General features: G+C 43.3%; 1 protein-coding gene across 1 annotated transcript in view; it reads left to right on the forward strand.

The window, feature by feature from the left end:
• LOC143988332 (elongin-A-like) overlaps nucleotides 1-21978 on the forward strand; it is a 155411-nt gene that overhangs the window by 42848 nt on the left and 90585 nt on the right. Inside the window, exons 4-5 of the mRNA XM_077487810.1 lie at nucleotides 5501-6173; nucleotides 18302-18404. Of these exons, the coding sequence (XP_077343936.1) occupies nucleotides 5501-6173; nucleotides 18302-18404 (776 nt within the window). The remainder of the gene's footprint in view (nucleotides 1-5500; nucleotides 6174-18301; nucleotides 18405-21978) is intronic.

Consider the following 21978-nt stretch of genomic DNA (forward strand, 5'->3'; position numbering starts at 1 on the left):
TTTTGGCCACAATTTTATACTGCTACATATCTGCTACAAAATAACCCAAATTGGTGGCTATTATTTGGTCTTTCTGAAAGTTAATGAGTGTCTACAAACTATGGTGCAAATAATAAAAAAACCTGATATACTGGTGGGCTATCTCATTTCTTGCGACCCGAACAAGCCAGAAAAGTACAAATACCCCCCAAATGACCCTTTTTTTGAAAGTAGACATTCCAAGGTATTGAGTAAGTGGCATGGTAAGGTTTTTGATGTCATTTTTTTTCCCCACAATTCTTTGCAAAATGAAGATTTTTTTTTTCCCCACAAAATTGTCATTGTAATAGGTTATTTCTTTCACATGGCATTTGTATGCCACAAATAATGAATCAAAATACATTCTGATACTCCTCCTGAGTATTACAATGCCACATGTGTGGGACTTTTCCACAGCCTAGCCACATAGAGGCCCGACATGCAGGGAGCACCATCACGTGTTCTAGGCGCATAAATTGCACATCTAACTTGTTGACTACCTATTACACTTTTGAAGGCCCTGGAGCACCAGGACAATGACACGTGACACTGATGACAGATGGCACTAATATGTGGCCCTGATGACACATGACACTGATGTGGCACTTTTTTCACTAACCGCTGCAGCGGTTCACCTCTCCCTCCTCACACGCTGTCTCTGTGATGAGAGATGATCTCGTATGTTTATATATGAGCTCATCTCTCATTGGACATGCCGATCGCACTGTAAACGGCCACTGTGGTAATTTACAGCGATCTGTGACTGGCTGTGTCCAAGGGATACGGCCAGCATGGAACTTCCCTGATGCACGCCCGCGGGAGCGTGCAATGAGGAAGTAAACAGGAGGATGGCCTCCCCGCAATTGGCGTCCGCGTTGCAGCCGTCTTTCGGCTCTAGCGTGGATGCCTAGTGGTTAAAACAAGGGCCCCACTGTTTGCTAGCAGAAGACACTAGTGTTCTTCACCTCAGGACCTGCAACATTACAGAACTGTGCTTGCTGTACTTGTGTAACCCTTTTCTTTTCATTGTGTGTTTGCCTCTCAAAGGTGTTTTTGAACCAGAAGGAGCTGAGAAGTTGACAAATCTTCTCTCCTCCCTCTCGGTGCCTGTGTTAAGGGCAAATGGATTACTGCCCTTTCTATACCTGCAGTTCCTAAATATTGAAGGTTGTCTTTTTTAATGTATTAGATATTTGTAGCAAGGTTTAACAGTGTTGTAAGTTTCCATATACTTTAAACCGTGCTAATATATTCAACTTGTTTATCACTACCAGGTTTGTGTCTATTTTTGGTGGCAATCTACAGCCAAGCTAACGCTATTTACCGCATGTGTCCTTTAAAAGTGTTTGTAGTAATTTTGGAGTTGAGGCTGAGTTAGGAAATCCAAATGGATCAAGCGGCTCCTTTGGGGGTGGCGCTACATACATAATACAAAGGCTTCTGTGATTGGACAGGAGGTGGGGAGTGGGGGGGGGGTGCATACAAACTGCAATGACTCTAGTGTTGAAGATGCGGAGACCAGAAGGTCCAGTGTCAGACTCCTAAAACTACAGCACTGACTGTCTTCCAGGAGTTCTATAAATCTGACAGATGTCATTAACAAAGATAAACACAGGTGTCATGCACCTCGTTGGACTTGACTCATAGTGTGCCTTCACTTAATATGAAGGCGCTGAATTCCTGAAGTTTAGCTTTAATAACCAGTCGGCCATCAAGAAAAAATTTGGATTTGGTAAATGCTAAATATTTTGTTTCCAGTACAATATAGGATGACTAAACCGAAAAACAAATTTTAGATTTCTGCTTGCTAGTCCTGAGATGCAGCTGCATTTGTTTTTGTTAAAGCGGGAGTCCACCGGGACTCCGCGTTTTTTTTTTTTTTTTTTTTTTTTTTTTTTTTTTTAAAAAGCCAGCAGCTACAAATACTGCAGCTGCTGACTTTTAAATAGTGACACTTACCTGTCCAGCGCGCCCGCGATGTCGGCACCCGAAGCCGATCGCTCGCTCGTGCCGCCGCCATCTTGGGTATGGGAATCAGGAAATGGAGCCTTTCGGCTTCATTTCCCGGTTCCCTACTGCGCATGCGCGAGCCGCGCGGCGCAATCCAGACGGTCCCCGCTGCCTCTGGGAGCTGTGTGTTTCCCAGCAGGCAGCGGGGCACTTGCTGAAGGGGGCGGGCGCTTGCGGAAAGGGGCGTAACGTACGCCCCTTTCCGCAGAGAGCTAGCCCGGAAGTGGGTGCAGTTACCTGGATTATCCAGGTAACTGCACCCCCCTCCCCCCTGAAAGGTGCCGATTGTGGCGCCGGAGGGGGGGGGGGGGATTCCGATGAGCGGAGGTCCATTTTAGGGTGGACCTCCGCTTTAAGAACATGTTCAGGAAGTACTTGAAAATACCTGCTGATCTTGTCAGAAATTAGTGTTCTTGTTTTTTCCTAATGAGTTTAGAAGAAAGCTTAAAGCGGGAGTCCACCGGGACTCCGCGTTTTTTTTTTTTTTTTTTTTTTTTTTTTTTTTAAAAGCCAGCAGCTACAAATACTGCAGCTGCTGACTTTTAAATAGTGACACTTACCTGTCCAGCGCGCCCGCGATGTCGGCACCCGAAGCCGATCGCTCGCTCGTCTGGCGGGTCCTGCCGCCGCCATCTTGGGTATGGGAATCAGGAAATGGAGCCTTTCGGCTTCATTTCCCGGTTCCCTACTGCGCATGCGCGAGCCGCGCGGCGCAATCCGGACGGTCCCCGCTGCCTCTGGGAGCTGTGTGTTTCCCAGCAGGCAGCGGGGCACTTGCTGAAGGGGGCGGGCGCTTGCGGAAAGGGGCGTAACGTACGCCCCTTTCCGCAGAGAGCTAGCCCGGAAGTGGGTGCAGTTACCTGGATTATCCAGGTAACTGCACCCCCCTCCCCCCTGAAAGGTGCCGATGGTGGCGCCGGAGGGGGGGGGGGATTCCGATGAGCGGAGGTCCATTTTAGGGTGGACCTCCGCTTTAAAACCAATCCTTTTGTCAATCTTTCTTCTAAAAACTACTTGTCTCCCTACCCCTAATGTAATGGAGGTAAACAAAGGCAGAAATGTTTACACTCCAGCCTGGGTGGCAACTATTGCTTCCTTCACAGTGGAGGAAGTGCATTTTCCCAGGATTACCAGGTGAAAACAAACACTAAAAAAGCCTGAGCGAAAAACGAATGCAGCCACCACATAAGATGTAATAAATCACATTTTTGTTCATAGTGATTTTAGATATATTTTAAAGTGTATGTCTATGAAAAAAAAACATTTAGTACGTTGGCGCATTACATGCTCATTTACCCTCCATATAAATTCTGAAAGTAGAGAAAATTCTGCCAGAAATCCAGTAATTGATTAGATTTGTAGTGCGTTGACAACGCTGTCTTTGCTGCTCTGAAAAACTGAAGGTCCTACAAAACCAAAGCAGTGTTGTAACCCCTGCCTGAGCTCTCCTTTCCTGGACTATAGAACATCTCCTTTCAGGCTCTACATACAATAAAGGATTTTGCTCACAAATGCACAAAAATACAAAAAAAAAAAATATATATATATAAATATATATATATACAGTGGTGTGAAAAAGTGTTTGCCCCCTTCCTCATTTCCTGTTCCTTTGCATGTTTGTCACACTTAAGTGTTTCGGAACATCAAACCAATTTAAACAATAGTCAAGGACAACACAAGTAAACACAAAATGCAATTTGTAAATGAAGGTGTTTATTATTAAAGGTGAAAAAAAATCCAAACCATCATGGCCCTGTGTGAAAAAGTGATTGTTAAAACATACTATAACTGTGGTTGTCCACACCTGAGTTCAATTTCTATAGCCACACCCAGGCCTGATCTCAATTGTTCCTATTTAAGTGATGCCTTGATTGTGAACAGGTGTGGCAATAATCAGGCCTGGGAGTGGCTATAGAAATTGAACTCAGGTGTGGACAACCACAGTTATAGTATGTTTTAACAAGGGGGGCAATCACTTTTTCACACAGGGCCATGATGGTTTGGATTTTTTTTCACCTTTAATAATAAACACCTTCATTTACAAATTGCATTTTGTGTTTACTTGTGTTGTCCTTGACTATTGTTTAAATTGGTTTGATGTTCCGAAACACTTAAGTGTGACAAACATGCAAAGGAACAGGAAATGAGGAAGGGGGCAAACACTTTTTCACACGACTGTGTGTTTGTGTGTGTGTGTACACACACACACACACACACACACACACACACACACACTATATTGACAAAAGTATTGGGACACATGCCTTTTACAAGCACATGTGCACAAGACCCCATTTAGCGGTAAAGCGTTACTAGTTTTAGCAGCCAAAATAAAGGGATAAAAGCACCGCTGCCAAAGCGATGACCATTGATTTCAATGGGCAGGGGCGGTGGAGGAGCTGTGTATACACCGCTCCCGCAACACCCTAAAGATCCTGCTACCAGGACTTTTTTTTTTTTCCCATCCTGCAAGCACAACTGCCCCAGTGTGAAAGCGCTGGAAACCACTGGAGTGGCTTGAAGTGCTATTTTTAGCGAAAAAACACCTGAACAGCACCCCAGTGTGAAAGGGGTCTAATAGCAACCCAGTCTCAGTCCGTAGGGTTCGAAATTTAGTTGACCCACCCTTTTGCAGCTTTAACAGCTTCTAAATCTTGTGGACAGCCTTTCCCGGAGAGTTGGAGTGTATCGATGGGAATGTGTTGACCATTGTTCCAGAAGTGCATTTGTGCGGTCAGGCACTAATGGACAAGAACGCCTGGCTCTCAGTTTCTATCGGGTTGAGGTAAGGACTCTGTGCAGACCAGTTAAGTTCCTCAAACTCGCTCATCCATGTCTTTATGGACCTCTTTGTGCACTGATGCACAGTCATTTTGGAATAGGAAGGGGCCACCCCCAAATGGTTCCCACAAAGTTGGGAGCATGGTCTTGTCCAACATGTCTTGGTATGCTGACACCTTAACAGTTCCCTTCATGCCAATTAAAGGGGCCAAGCCCAACCCCTGAAAAGCAACCCCACACCTTAACCCCCCCCCTTCCCCCCACCAAATGATTTGGACCAGTGCACAAAGCAAGGTCCATAAAGACCTAGATGAGCAAGTTTTGGGTGGGGGAGCTTGACTGGCCTACACCGAGTTCTGACCTCAACGCAATAGAACACCTTTGGGTTGAATTAGAGCGGAGACTGCGAGCCAGGCCTTCTCATCCAACATCAGTGCCTGACCTCACAAATGCACTTCTGGAACAATGGTCAAACATTCCCATTGACGACTCAATATTGAACCCTAAAGACTAAGACTGGGATGCCATTAAATTTCATGTGTGTAAATGCAGGCGTTACAATACTTTTGGCAATGTAGTGTCTGTGTAGATGGCTATGTGTGTCTTTCAGTACACATGTGCACAGTATATCTCAAATTTACAATTTAAATGGTTCAAATTCTTAAACAAATTTATTCCTCTTTTTTACTAGTGATCAGAAGTCTATGCCGAAGCATGAACAAAAAACAACTTTAGAAAGCAAGCCAGTGATTTCAAAACTAAATAAAAAAGCTGTGGTGGAAAAGTCGTTGCGCTCAGAAGACAATAATAACTGGAATGAAGAGTCACCTGAATCTCAAGCTGGTGCTCACAAAAATACAGCCAATAAAACAAAGAACATGAAAGTGTACGAAAAGAAACCTGAATCAAAAGAGATGAAACCCAAGAAGGTCCTACAAAGCAAAGAATGTGAAGCAGAGAAGGCTCCCTCAAAAGGTGAAAAGTCAAAAACTTTCCAGTTCTCTGAGAAAAAGACTGAAAAATATTCTCATTCATCTAACAATGAAAAGAAAAAGGTCTTTCCAAAGAATGAAGAGAGCCCGCCTAAGCAAAACAAGCATAATAAAAATGATGTAGGTCATAGCAGCTTCCCGCAAAGTGTGGAGAAAACAGCAGGGAGTTTGTCCAGTGAGGAATTTGAGGCTCCCGCTATGTCATTTGAGTCATATCTCAGTTATGACCAAGTCTCCACTAAGCGGAAAAAAAGGTCAAATCCGACAAATGAACCTCCTAAAAAGGTACAGGTATGCAAGCAGTATTGCAATATGAGGCAGTCCAGTTTTGAAGCACAAAATACAACAAAGAAAGAGGATAAAGAAACAGATGTAAGTTGAAAATGTTTTCTGATGAATGAAATATGCCTTTTTATAAAAAGTGGAGTACAAAATATTTTTTTAATTATTTTTATGTTCTTTATATTTTTTGGGTGTAATAATGGGCAAAGATTGCTTATCTCAGAACAAGAAACATGCTGGACCCTTTCACACTGATCAGTTTTTTTACGCTTTTGGTGTTTTAACCACTTCAACCCTAGAAGGATTTACCCCCTTCCTGACCAGAGCACTTTTTGCGATACATCGCTGTGTAGCTTTAACTGACAATTGCGTGGTCATGCAACATTGCACCCAAACAAAATTGAATATGTTGGGATTTTAACCAAACGCTTATTGATGACTTCACAAATGTGAGTTACCTGTGTATATAAATTGCTATTAACCACTTCAGCCCCCCGGAAGAATTTACCCCCTTCCTGACCAGAGCACTTTTTGCGATTCGGCACTGTGTTGCTTTAACGGACAATTGCACGTCGTGTGATGTGGCTCCCAAACAAAATTGACATCCTTTTTTTCGCACAAATAGAGCTTTCTTTTGGTGGTATTTGATCACATCTGCGTTTTTTTCATTTATTTATTTATTTTTAATTTTTTTGCGCTATAAATGGAAAAAAAGAGCGACAAGTTTGGAAAAAAATATATATATTTTTTTACTTCTTGCTATAATAAATATCCCCAAAAAATATATATCAAAAAATATTTATTTCTCAGTTTAGGCTGCTGTATATTCTTCTACATATTTTTGGTAAAAAAAAAAATCTCAATAAGCGTATATTGATTGGTTATAGCATCTACAAAACGGGGGATAGATTTATGGCATTTTTATTATATATATATTTTTTTATTAGTAATGGCAGCGATCTGCGATTTGTATCATGACTGCGAAATTATGGCGGACACATTGGACACTTTTGACACTATTTTGGGACCATTGTCATTTATACAGCGATCAGTGCTATAAAAATGCACTGATTACTGTGTAAATGACACTGGCAGGGGAGGGGTTAAACACTAGGGGGCAATCAAGGGGTTAAGCGTGTCTTACAGAGTGATTCTAACTGTGGGGGGGGGGGGGGAATTGTCTCACTAGAACATGACAGAGATCACTGCTCCCGATGACTGGGAGCAGTAGATCTGTTATGTTGCTAGGCAGAACAGGGAAATGACTTGTTTACATAGGGGTCTCCCTGTTCTGCCACTCCATGACACGATAATGGGCCCCAGTGGACAACGAGTTGGCAGGACCCATAGGCATGGTCACGGAGTATGCGGCATGCCCACGCCCACAATGCCGTGATTTAAAGTGGACGTACCTGTACACCCATTTGCCCAGCCATGCCATTGTGCCGAAGTATAGCGTTGTGCGCTGGTCGGCAAGAGGTTAAAGAGGATATTCCTAAAAATCCCCAAAAGTGTAAGGCCGCGTACACACGGGCGGACTGTTCGCCCAACCTTGTCCGCTGAACAGTGTTTGGGCGGACAGTCCACTCGTGTGTGGGCTTTCAGCGGACAGTTTCAGCGGACAGTTTGACGGACAAAGTCTTTCGGAAATTCCGAAAAACTGTCCGCTGAAACTGTGTTTGAGCGGACAGTCCGCCCGTGTGTAGGCTACTTTCGAAATGAGCAAACTGTTCCCGCTCGGAGGGAAGTCTGCTCATTTCGAGGTAGGCGGGGCCCGCGACGGAGACGTCGCGGGCTCCGCCGCCTGGAATGGGCTTAAAGGGGAACCCCAACGCCGAAAAAAAAAGAGCTACAAGAAGGCGCGGTGGCCCGGCAGAAGAACCGAAGAGGGGGACAAGACCCCCGAAGTCGGGAGAAGAGGCCGGCGGCGGGGAGGAAGAAAGCCGGACTCCTCCGCTAGTAAAAGAGCTACACGAAGATAGCGGAGGAGTCCGGCGAGAAGACCCCCGAAGACGGAAGACCCCCGGAGCTGTGCAATAAAATATTTTTTCCCTGTGTTGTGTTTTTTTTTTTTGTACTTTATTTCACAGGTGAATGGGTAGGGGTACATTGTACCCCATACTCATTCACATAGGGTGGGGGGCCGGTATCCGGGGGCCCCCTTATTAAAGGGGGCTCCCGGATTCCGATAAGCCCCCCGCCCGCAGACCCCGACAACCAACGGCCAGGGTTGTCGGGAAGAGGCCCTTGTCCTCATCAACATGGGGACAAGGTGCTTTGGGGTGGCGGGGGCCGCGCGGCCCCCCCTTCCCCAAGGCACCCCCATGTTGAGGGCACGCGGCCTGGTACGGCTCAGGAGGGGGGGCGCGCTCGCTCGCCCCCCTTTCCTGGCCGGCCGGGTAGCGTGCTCGGACAAGGGTCTGGTGTGGACTTTGGGGGAACCCCCACGCCGATTTTTTTCGGCGTTGGGGTTCCCCTTTAAGCCCATTCCAGGCGGCGGAGCCCGCGACGTCTCCTTCGCGGGCCCCGCCTACCTGTACACGCGCTCGAAATGGGCGGACTTGGCTCCGCCTTACGTGGGCGAGTCCGTTCATTTCAAAAGTTGAGCGAACTGTTTGGCAAACAGTTCGCTGAAACAGTCCGCTCGTGTGTGGGCAAGTCCGCTCATGCAAATTTTGAGCGGACTGTTTGCCGAAACTGTTTGACGAACAAGGTTGGGCAAACAGTCCGCGCGTGTGTACGCGGCCTAAAAGTCAGCAGCTGCAAATACTGTAGCTGTTGACTACCTGTCCAGGGATCCAGCGCCATTCCACACCTGGGCCAGTTCTTCACTGGTCTTCGGGTCCCTGGCGTCAGCATGTTTTGCCAAGCAAAGCCAGCTATGACTTCTTGTGTCTTCACAGCTTCCCACTGCACATGCATAAGCTGCACTGCACTTTGTTAATGGCCCGCAGCCTTCTGCAACCTCTGACGTGTCCCAGAAGGCTGCGAGCAAAGTTGGTTTGGCGAACTTCCGTCTGGATCGCCTTGGTGATCTGAGCGGAAGTGGGAGCGGGTACCTTTCAAAGCCAGGAACCCGCTCCCCAAAAGGGAGGCGGTGGAAAAGTAGAACTGCACCCTTTATGGGTGAAGTTCCATTTTAAAAAGCGGTGGAAAAATGTATCCCTTTAAATCCTAGGGAACTCTTTACACCAATACATGCGGTTTTAAGTCCTGCATGATGCATTTATGGTGTATGTCAGTCTGAAAAGCTCACCAAAAACTGCAATCCCCCCCCCCCCCCCATTCAAATTAATGGAGAATGCATCAAAAATGCACTGTGCTTACATCTGAGGCATTTGCCCATGTTGCATAGGTGCAGGATTGGTGGACATGTGCTATTTAGTTTCGTACGAATTTACGGAAATTCGTACATTCGAGAGGATCCGAAATACGAATTACTATGCTTCCAAATTCTGTATGCAATATGACTTTTTTTTTTTTTTTTTTTTACGAATTTTGCATCCAAATTCCTAACTAACATTCGTAATTGTTACGAAAAGTAAACGAACCTAAGAAAAATTTGTATTTCATATGAAGTTTCGGACCCTAATTACAAAATAAGAATTCTAATACGAAACAGAGCAGTGTGAAAGGGCCATTCTCTTATGCTATTGCCATGTCCTATGCAGTAACATCCTTGTACTGCAGGCTAGAGTTAAATGGCATGCTTTTGAATTCTAAAGCTTGGAAAGGTGAAAAGTCTGGAGATTTAGGTGTGTTTTCCTTTATTCCCTCTTTTGTACATTGTAGGTGTTGCCCTTGCTGTATATAGAGGCAATGGCACCACTGTGGTGCATCATCATTGCTATCACTTAAAAAAAAAAAGAAAAAAAAAAAAAAAAAAAATATATATATATATATATATATATATAATATATATATATATATATATATATATATATATATATATATATATATATATATATATATATATATATATATATATATATATTTATTATTATTGCCCTTGAAGGATACGTTCACCTTCTGGGAGCACGTTAAAAGTTATATCCATAGTTGGGGTGTAGCAAGTAATGTGCTTCAGCAATCCCCCTGATCCTTGCCCTGTGACAGCGGATGGGGGTTCTTCTCCCTGCATCTGCTTTCACAATTTAAAAATAACGCGGCCCACACAGCTGCAACCTTCATTCAGAGATATGTGAATAAATGGACTACAAGTACCGTCTTCTACTGCGGCAGATGGCTTGTAGCTCTCAATGAACTGCAAAGGCAATGGTGAGCGCTCTTGTAGTTCACTGAATTTTCTACTCGCCAGTAATGGGCTGAGCAGACATACTGAGAGACTGCAGAAGCCTGACATTGCAACCATGATCTGATCACTGGTCCAATGCTTTCCAGGCTTCTGCAGGAAAAGTAATGCATGCGCAATTGGGGTTTCTTGCAGAAATATGTAACTTACATTTTTTCCCAAAAGTTCAGTACTCGCAATGCCACAGGATTACCGGATGTCTCCTTCCAGTATCCACCTTTAGTGATGGAGAAGTCAATGCAACAGGACAACCAGACCCTTTCTAACTTCCCCTGGGTACTCTTCAGTGTTCTCTCCCAACCAGGTCCTTGAGTGAAATCCCTTGATTAGCTCCAGAAAAGGATTTTAGAAGTTGGCCCCCAGCTATGCTACAGCTGGGACCTCAATAAATAGCAGAAAACTCCAGCAATCCGCCCAGAAGGGCAGAGCCCTTAAGGCTTGGGATTCCTCCTGCCAGACTGCACCAGACTCCAGACTGCTCCAAGCCTAGACAATTTATGTGCTCTTTAGCCACCTACCGGGGACCTCTCAGGGATTGGCTGAATTCCGATAAATATTCAGACTGCTTACTTTACTTTCCAGCCCACTATGTTTCTAGAACACAGGGAGGCAGCCTGTGAAACGCAGCCCAAAAGAAATCAACTGCTCCACTGATTACAAAGGAGCCAAAAAACTAAATTTGCCTAACATCCCTGCAACTTAATTAGGAGGGTGCTACAAGTACAACATTCAGAGCCCATTAATTGCTATTTCAAATACACTGGACAGGTTGGTCAACTCTATTGATTGGTCTGTGCAGTCTTCTTTACATACACAGCTCGGCAGCTATGAAAACTGGAGGTTGTTGGTACAATGTCGGTCTATCAATTTATATGACTTAAATTCAGGTCTAGTTTGAATGCAAGATGACTTCAGGTAATATAGTCTGGAAAAGGTTTTCAAATAGCCTGACTCCAAAAGAAAAGCAAACCTTGGCAATGCAATTTTAATTGACATGCTTTTATTGTTGCACCCACTGGGTTTTTACAGCGGAAGTAAACTCTCCCACTCTGATGCATCTTTTCATTTAGTCCATTATAATAAGTAATTATCAAACTATAGCCACTGTAATCCAGCCCAAATCGCATATTACTTGCTGTTTAAAGAAACTTTAAAAAACTTGTTTCCAGGGGTTAGGCAGCTCCATCTTAAGTATTGTTTTCTGAGTCCACAGTGGAGTGTATTTCCACCCTTAAATTGAGCACTTCCTGTACTGTTAACCAAGCCTCCTTCTCAATCCAACATTTCTATGGCAACACTGCTTCCCTGTTCATAGCTGACTTATTTATTTCATAGTATTTACTTGTGCTGATTACCTAGTGTTTGCCTGTATGAGTCCTATCAGCTTCAGCTGATAAGACTGCAGTACTGCTGTCCCATTCCCTGCTTTACACTGTATGTGAGGTCACATGGTGTGTAGGAGGAAGCTCTGAGTGATTAGCAGCCTGCTGGGAGTTCAGTGGTGTGCTGTAGGAAGTCCTGATAACGGATAGATAAGACATAGAGAGTGTGCCGTAAATCGGGGGAGATCTGGGCATGCTCAGTGAGGCTAGTCTAAAGAACAAAAAGGATTGCAACGATACTAAGCAAGTAAGGAGATATCTACAAGCAGTGTTCATTAGGGTTTTTATGCTGATTTACATGGGACAAAGTTGTAGGGGAGGGTTTACAGCCGCTTTAAGAAAATGTTTTCAAATAACCAGTCTCCAAAAGAAAACCAAGCCTAGGTAAAGTAATTTTTAATTGACAGACCTTAATGCTGCACCCACTGGGATTTTAAAGTGTTTTTTCTGAATCGGAAGCCACAATTACTCTACAGCGGGGGTCAGCAACCAGTAGATCACGGTTTGGGCTTGCATACCTGCCGTCTCAGAGCATCAAATAGTGTGCAATGTAGAAAGACTACTTGTAAAGTTGGAGCTTTAGTAAGGAGCAAGAGCTGCATACGCCAATGCCTCCTCTGTAGTGCTGGCTCCTGTCCCATGTCCCCGTATCCCGCCTAGTAAGCTCCAGAGTGGTGCCAGCAGCAGGAAAGAAGAGATATTCAGGTCAGTGTGAAGCAATACACTGAGTATAGGGCTGCTTTCACACTGATGTGCTACGGTTTACACACATCTTCCAAGCATGACCCATTCAAATGAATGAGGTCGCTCTGCAAATGCCCTGCAACCTTGTGTAGTACAGCAAACAAGGGATTAAAGCAAGCAGTTTTGCTTTCTCACCACCTTCTTTTTAACGCGTTGGATCCTGTATAAGCATGCAGTTGCGGGGCACTTGCAGAGTGGCCCCATTTACTTGAATGGCTCGTGATTGGCAGGCAATATCACCTACTTGAAGCAACAGGGGATTTCATTCCTGCTGCGTAGAAACAGAACGAAACTCTGGATAGCCGCACTCCGGATTGTGTAAAAATTAGATGCTTTTATTTATTCAAGTGCAAGTGCAAAACTCCATTGAACAAAACATAACAGCAAAAAGGGAACAAAAAAAAGGATTTTTGTTTGCGTGGCTGACGCGTTTCACGCTACAAACAGCGCTTACTCATAGCTCCATGTGTATACCTTTTGGTTGCTGCCTCAGCAGCTAAAGGGGGTAGGGATCGGAGGTGGTAAACCAGAAATCAACCACAGGGTTTTACCACCCCCCAACTTAGTGTGAACGTACCTTAAGAAAGAAGACATTATGATTAGTGCCATTTTTTTTTACATTGAGCGTTAAAAATGGAATTCCTTTTTTTTTTGAGAAGGAAAATGGAAGGAGTTGCCCCTCCCTGTTCCCTGTGGCCTGGCAGGGCGTATACGTTTTTAGGCATTTTCTATTCTTTGTTTTTACAATTATTTTCTCTTTTTGGAGAGTTTGTATAGTTTAAAATTAATGTGGCAGTCATTTAACCTTAAAGCAGTATTAAACTCCAAGCCAAAAATGTATGATACTGCATCCTACTAATCATTAGATGTGGTTTGCTGCATTCGTTTTCTTGTTTCTTCCTTTTTTGGCTTTTTCCATCAATTTTTTTTACCTGGTGATCTGGGCCGAAACGCACCTCTGTGTTTTAGTGCCCTCACTCTGGATGGAGTACAGGAGGCACCTTTTGGACAGCCACATTTTCAGCTGCCCCAGCCGGGAAGGTAGGAGTTAATTGTTTCCTGGTTCTTGTCTTGGTGAGCTTTCCTGGGTCTAACCCACTGGTTCTGTGCATTATAAAAGGGACAGTGGTCCATACCTAGGGGGAGAGCGAATGAGAGGCTGAGGCTGCGACCATTACCGGTAAAGAATGCTGCCCTGCATGCCTGTTGAAGATGCCGAGGCCAGGATGTCAACCAATGCACATCTGCCCTAAGGACCCTGCTACAGCCTGAAGGAGCTTCAGGGACTTGCAGTCCTTCCTGAGGATGCCATCCATAGACTTTAGCAAGAATGGACTCTTTCTTGTGCATGTACGCTGGGGCAGCCTCAAGCCTGAAATTAGGGAATAGGGATGTTGGGGAAAAGACTGTACTTATTTTTCAATAGGTCGTCATGTTAATTGATGTTTGCTTGAGAGCCTTTGTCTAGTCTAAAGTTATTCAAGGGGTGTTATGCAAGTAACCAGCACAAATGGTTATAACTGGGAGTATGAAGAGAATTGTATAAGAGTTTATACATTGTAAAGATACAGTAGTGAGGTTTCTCTAGCAGCCCGTCGTAAGCGTGTACATGTGGCAGGTAGGACAGCTTCTAGCAGGAGGAGTTGTCAACACTCTCTCTATGAGCAGGTCCTTCTCCCATAGCAATGGGAACAGATCAGCACTGCCAAGACCCCTTGTCCCCTACACAGGTAGGGAAGAGAGAGAATTAGGCGCATGCATGTAATCCCTTCTAAATGTCCCTTCTAAATGCACAAGTGACAGTCAGTCAGCTGTTCCAGTAGGGTAACCCCCTGTCTAAGACACTATCCAAAATGCCTAGCTTAGCCTAGAAAAACTCACCCCGAGGTAAACCTCTCATGTGACCCTTGCTTGGTGCCCAACAAGAAGGGAAACATGAAGGATGTGACAACCGAAGACCACCTTCCTACTATTCCTCCAACCCCCCCCCCCTCCCCTCCTTCTGTAAGGGAGTGTTGGATTGAAGACAAATTCCAGCTCTCAATTTATAGGCAGTCAAAGCAACCTCCCTTTTTTTTGTTTTTTTTTGTTTTGGTTATAGGTTTTACATTACTAAAAGCTGATCATTGGAAGCACCCCTCTCAGTGGTAAGTGGTTTATCTCATCCCTCTAACTCAGTGGTCATCAACCCTGTAATCAGGGCCCACTAACGGGCCAGGTTTTATGTATTACCTTGGGGAGATGCAGAAAAGAATACTGCAATCACTGAGCAGCAAATTATGTCACCTGGGCTATATTTCAGTTATCTTGCAAACCTGGCCTGTTAGTGGGCCCTGAGGACAGGGTTGATGACCACTGCTCTAACTGCTACATTTTCAAAAAGAACAAGCCCTCTTGCAGAACAGGCTTACCGACCTGATAACCAGGTGAAAATAAAAGGGGGGAAAAAAACCAGCACAGCCACCACGTCCTAGAATTGGTAAGCTGCATTATAATACTTGTTTGCTTTTGTGTTTTAATACCACTTCATTTTTTTTTTTCCTTTTACAAACAAGATTTATTAGCCAATAGACCCTCATCTGTGTGTCTGATGCTGCTGATTTTTTTATTAAATTTTTTGCTCAGTAGCTTGACTTCCCTGACAAGTGGGCACAGATTAAGAGCCCACAACATGAGATTGTGGCCGCCACGTTTTGAGGGCTACTCCACCCACTGCCAAATTAGCACCTCCTACTCCCAGAGCCATTCCGCCCACAGAAGATGTGGCCCCGCCCCAGCTGCAGCACGTCCCAGGAGTGTGTCTCCAATTTCCAGAGCAACGGCATCACAGGCATCCAGGCTGTCTAGGCTGGATACAGTGAGGACCTTTTCTATAGCGGCATTGCCAAATAGGTTTGCAGGCAACAATTTGCCATCACAAGGTAGCAGCATTCCTGTTCTTTGTATGCATCCGGAGCCTAGTCAGGCGGGTGAGTCCTCTCAGAATTAATTAATTAGTCAATTACTTTATCTAATTTAAATTTTTTTTATCTGTTCAACAGCCAATGTCTGTCTCACCTTCTGCTGCTCATGTTTGGTCCTCTAATTCAGTGTCTAATATCAATCCTGTTCCTTCAATTACTAACAACCCTATCAGTAGGTCTGCCTCTGTTCCTGAGGTATGTTTTAAGGAGGTGTTGCCATGTAAAATGTCTCCTTTTAGGATTTTACTTGGCTCCCTCTTTAAAAGAAGATTTGGAAGGGCAATTTTTTGGATCTGTTACGTTTATTACCCAATACCAAAGATTTTTCTAATAAACCTGAGAAGAGATCGGAGGAAAGGGCTGAGGATGATTGATCTTTAATATTACGCTTATTTTTTTCATATCCAGATTCTTCGGTATTCCTCTTGCAATTGATAAAACAGATTTTCCATCCCCCTACAATTGAATTTTTAGGTATCGGTATTCATACGTTATTGTTTCAATATGAGCTCCCTTCTTGCAAGATTGATAGGCTTCAATCTTTGATTTCATGTTTTCTGCATCATAAAAGAAAACTTATTAAAATGGCTTCAATCATTTCTAGGTCTTCTTGCCTTTGCGACATGAATTATGCCAATGGGAAGACTGTTTTCCAGGAGACTGTCACTGGCCATGTCCAGTTATAAATCCCCTTTTTCACACATCCGTATCACTTCTGGCTTCCAGACTTGTTGGTATGGTCACATATGTCTCTGCTGATCTAATTTATTCAGATTCAGCAGTTTTTTGTAGATTTGCGGCTATTTTTCGTACTCATTGGTGTTTTGGTAAATGGCCTCCTTTTTGGATATCCAACAAAGCTACCAGAAATATTGTTTTGTTATAACTTTTTGCAGTCGTTGCAATAGAAATTTGGGGGAGCAATTTGCTAATTAAACTATTAATACAGATAACAAGGGTGTGATAGAGATATATATATATATATATATATATATATATATATATATATATATATATATATATATATATATATATATATATATAATTTTTTGCACTTAATTGTCTTTCTTCCAAATCCGTTTGCTTTTGAACTTTTAGGTTATCTGGTTCTTCTATGTCTAAAGTGAAATATGTGCCAAGTAAGCAAAATATAATTGCTGATGCATTATCTCGCTACCAGATGGTTTGTTTTCAGACAGCTTTTACCACATGCAGACATGGTTGGGTACTCTTGTCCGAGTCATCTGTTTAATCGGATTTAACTCAAGTATTATCAGCTATAAAAAAATGTACTTGCTCCAAAAACATGGACTGACTACTCAGTTGCATGGGAGAAATGGCTGTCGTTTAATAAAGAATTAGGCCTTTCAGGTTTTTCTCCTACCGAACATTTTAGCCTTTCTTTGTTCACTTATGCATTTACATTTTTTCTTTTAATCGCATCAATAAGACTTTAGTTGGGGTTTCCTTTTTCCTTAAACGTAATAATTTTCCAGCCTGTAATAGTTTCTTTTCAGTTAAGCAAGCGCTTAAAGGAATTTAAAAAAGCCAAATTAGCACCTGATATGTGTAGACCAATTACATTGCATATATATCCAAGCTTTGTTTGGTTACTTCCTTTGCTTGCATTTCAGAATATGAGGCTTTGTTGTTTCATGCAGCTTTTGTTTTAATTTTCTTTGCAGCTCTTCGTATCTCTGAGATGTTGCCAAGCAACAACGTTTGTCAGATTTAAAATTCACTTAAGTTTCTATTTTAGATGATAAAGTCCTTATTTTCATTAGGAGATCAAAAACGTATCAAGCCGGTAAAGGCCATTGGCTCAGTCTATACGCTTGTGGCGACTTCGTCCTTTTTTGCGCTTTTATTTAATCTTTAAAACCAGTTATTGGAGGTAATTTTCTAGTTTATTTGGACTCCTCACTTATGACCAATTTAAATTTTTAGCAGTTTTCAAATGCTGCCTTTTCCATTTAGGTCTTTCACATTTAAAATGTTCCACTTTTCTATGAAATGATTTCTCATTTAAGCTGGTTATCCTCTCCTGGAAACAAATGCTTGAAAAAATTAAAAAAAACGTCAATCACTCTGTCTAAAAGTTCATGCCATTGCAAGGGGGTGGGGGGAGTTCTCTTTACGACACATTTATTTGGAGGGAGGATTCCCTGGTTTATACAGGCAATCTGGTGTCCATCTATCTGATGTTTGTTTGGACATTTTTAATTTAGGGCTTCAGAAGCATTGAACGGGCTGCGGTGCAAGGGTAGCTGGGTTTGTTTACAACAAGCCCAGCTGGTGGGGACTATGTTTGTTTTATTATTTGTAGCTAGAGTTCTATGACTGGGCGAATTTTTAAGGTATGTTTTAAATTTTGAATATACAGGTATATTTATCTACTTTCAATTTTAATACCAATAAAGGTGCTGCGGCCATTTTTAAATACCAAATTTTATTGTGTCCATGTATTTTTTATATTTAATGCTATTTTCAGTTAATAGATGTGTGTAACCTACAATCCCATGAGTTCTGGCCACCCCCCCAGTCATTCTACTATCCAATAAGTATTTCCACATGAGCTGTCATTGAGTGAATAACAGTTGGGCAATGCTTAGCTCAGAGATGAATGAAATTGGGCCATACTTTAAAAATTAAATTGGGCCAGTTGGAACAAAGTTAGATGAAATCAGATAGGCGCTCATAGGAGGCCTTTTAAAATGTAAAACAAATCTGGTTCAATATGCTAATGTGAAAATATGGTTGCTTTAAACCAACAAAAGTTTGAAATAGTATTTTGTGAAAATGTGGTTCTTGTTGCAGACCAAGAAGAGGTGTTTTGAAGATTTGCTTAGTATACCACTACCAAAGCTTTTACCAGAATACGCTATGCTTCCTTCTCCACCTCATTCGGATGAAAATAAAGGTATGTTTTAAATGGCAGAGAAAATTATTAATTTATTTTGTTGCTGTATAATGTTCTTTAACTGTAGGTAACATTTGTAGCCCACTGAATGTTGGCGTGGGCTAGTAATTACAGCTCAGAAATATGCGCTATGCTGATCTGTTCGAACAGTCTACATCCCTAGCTTGAGGAAATCTTTGTGTGGACATTGTGTTTTGGTAATACATGTCAAAGTTGATATTTTTTATTTTTGGAGAGTTTTATCCCCACTTCCTGTGTTTGTCTTTGCAGCAGGGAGTAAGGGGCAATCTCCCCTATGGGTGCACAGACGGCAATAAAAAATGCAGAATTTTCAAATCCTTTACCACTCTATTCAGAGCTAGGAAAAAGGGCTGTGGGAGGAAACATGGTGCATACTATGACTGTACAGTTTGAGGCTACACAAATGGCTTGTTTAGAAATCCTTGTTTTAAAAAAAATTACTTGCAAAAATAAAAGGCGGAGACAATAGGAACTTTTGCTATATTAGTACAATAATGGCAACATGTGAGGCTGCTATTTCTATAGTTCTCTTTTGATATTATTTAACAAAGATGGTGTGACAGACCCAACTGGGACAGGGGCTTTTGGAGGGGACTGCAGGGTAGCCTCTTCACTCACTGGAAACAGCAGATCTCCATGATATCTCCTGTCAGAATGGGGATCTGCTTATTTACATTTCTGTGTACTGTGATCGCGGGTTGCCGATGGACATGGAGTGTGCGGGACCCACCGCATATAGTGGGCGTGCGCTCAGTGTCACATGCACGGACCGCCGTACAGGTACGACAGTTTACGCTATCGGGCCGATCTGCTGCCATATATATACAGTGGTTGGTTGGCAAGTGGTTAAAAAGGAGAACCTGGGGCTGTCCCGAACATGCATTGATAGTCATGTACTTTCTATGTATTATTTAAATTCTCACTTTATTTTTTATTTTTATTTTTCATTCCATCATATTTCCTTAATTTTTTTTTTTCTATTTTTTTTCTATTTTATTTCTATTTGTATTTAATTTTTTTATTATTTATTTCTATTTCCACTTACATTTATGTCCTCTTCTACCCCCCCCCCCCCCCATGCAGTCTATCTTCTTCTTCCTTCTTCTTCTTCCTTCTTCTTCCTTCTTCCTTCTTCTTCTTCCTTCTTCTTCTTCCTTCTTCTTCCTTCTTCTTCCTTCTTCTTCCTTCTTCTTCCTTCTTCTTCCTTCTTCTTCCTTCTTCTTCCTTCTTCTTCCTTCTTTCTTTCTTTCTTTCTTTCTTCCTTCTTCTTCCTTCTTTCTTTCTTTCTTTCTTTCTTTCTTTCTTTTTCACATGCTCCCGCTGTATCTGACATCCACCTTACACCCAGACGTGATGCTGCCAGCCATTCTTCTCTGTATACACCTATGGACTAGTAAGTGCTGGGATCTAACAGTACGGCCGTGAAGAGGAAGCATATCCGAGGCAAACCAGGCTGCTCTGGGAGATTGCAGATCCAGCCACAACAAGGGTAGGGGAACCCAGGGGGAAATCCCCTTGCCTATGAACTCCCCTCCCCTTGTGGTTTGGGTGGAGTCCCTCTGGGTGCCCACCAGAGGGGAGGAGCATGGAGTCCTTGGTGGGGGAGACCTGCAGTGCTCCAGGAGTGTGGGTTTGTACTGGTGGGGGGGGGGGGCAGAGTGGTGGAGTTTGAGGTATGTGTTGTCTTATGTTTCAGAGGGCAAATCTGAAGACAAGTCCTGACCCTCTCACAGCTCTAACAAAAGAGATGCCCTTCATGCAAAGCCACCCTAAAGGACTCCTGGGTGAAAGTTCTGTGGAAGGAATGTATTGATAACCTAGTAAAGGAACTGTCCACACATTTCTTTTCACTTTTGAGTACTTAAAAATGTTTTTTGTGGTATTTCAGGTCCCATAATCCCAGGCTGCTCCTCTGCCAGTCCGGCAAGATTCGGCACCTGCAACACCGGTGGGGGCATTCCAGAGAGGTGGCCAAGGAAGAGCCAGACAGTGCAGCTTCAGACTCCCAACCAGAATTGTACAGAGAAGGGCTGGAATGGGATTCCTGTAAACCTTCTCGGTATACACTCTCGCTTGCAGTGGAGGGTCTCCTGGGTTATTTATACTACCTTGGGTATCCAATCAGATAAGAAACCTATATCACTCCATGACCAAATGTACCAGGGTCTAGAGCAACAGAAGAGAAGGGTGTTCCTGGTCCATGAGCTTTTGGTGGAAGCGATTAAAAGAATGTCAGGAACCGGAAGGGAAACCATTCTTGTAGATGGTGCTGAAGCACAGGTTTCTCTTTTCGGAAGACCCAGCGTCAGTTTCAAACAAGAAGCCCATAATTTGGAATTCTGGCTGACTCGATTACAGGCTCACATTGAAGAAGGGACATCTAAGGAGTCAGTGATATCTTCCTTTCCTGTGCTCCTTCGCGGAGGCTTCTGCAGATTTCGTCCGGATAGCTGCAAGGTCCTTGGTGCTGGCTAATTTAACAAGGAGAGCGCTATGGCTCAAGACGTGGCAGGGTGAATGCGCGTATAAGGCTAAGTTATGTGGGATTCCTCTCACGGGGAGTTACTTTTTGGCTGGAAGCAGTGCTTGATTGTATGGTGGACAGAGTCCTTTCCAGTTAAGTGTAAACTACTGCAACAAGCCAAGAAAAGGTTGCGGGTACAGAATTGCTTCGGGGCACCAAAGGGCAAGAGTAAAAAAAGGCCCTGGGGACAAAGCAAAGGGCGAAGGATTAGCAACTTTTTGCCCGCCTGTAAAACATAATGACAAACTGACCACGGTGAGTGGAAGATTGTGGGCTTTCCTCCAACAGTGGGAAGCGATCACTTCCAGTCAATTCATTCTAAGGAATGTAAGGAGGGGGCATCGTCTAGCATGTTCAGAACCTCCCCCAAACTGACTTTTTATCACAAAACTTCAGAGAAGCGCAGAAAAGGTCAGGGGCTTTCTGGAAGTGCTAAGGGAGTTGTAGGAACAACCTGTAGTAAGCCAAGTACTGTTGGCAGAGGTTTCTACTCATGTTTTCGTGGTGTGGAAGCCCTCAGGGAATTTCAGGCCGATATTAAATCTAAAGCTCCTAAACCTGTCGGTAACCTACAAGAAATTCAGCATGCAAAGTGCTGCTTCCACCAAACTGCTACATGGCATCCATAGACCTGAGGGATGTATATTTATACATTCTGGTTGCCCAAAGTTCTCAAATTCCTCAGGTTGGCAGTGAGAACGGAGTAAGAAACAATCCACCTACAGATTTGGGCACTTCAATTCGGCCGGTCTTCCTAGCCCCGAATAGTCGCCAAACTCATGGCAGAGGCGTTGCCGTTTCTTTGCATCAGGGGCAATTCGGTAGTCGCCTATGTAGACTATATACTTCTCTGTGCTTTCACAAAAGCAGTTGGCTCGGGATCTAAAGTACACCAGAGATTTTCTAAAAAGCCTGGGGTGGCATTTAAACTTGGAAAAGTATAACTTTATCCCCTCACAACGGGTCACATATTTGGGATACGAGTTTGATTCAATGCAACAAAAAGTTAGGTTTTGTTTTTGTTTATTT

The sequence above is a fragment of the Lithobates pipiens genome, unplaced genomic scaffold, assembly GCF_037356315.1.
Source record: "Lithobates pipiens isolate NorthernLeopardFrog02 unplaced genomic scaffold, aLitPip1_a1.2 Scaffold_18, whole genome shotgun sequence".
Taxonomy (NCBI): domain Eukaryota; kingdom Metazoa; phylum Chordata; class Amphibia; order Anura; family Ranidae; genus Lithobates; species Lithobates pipiens.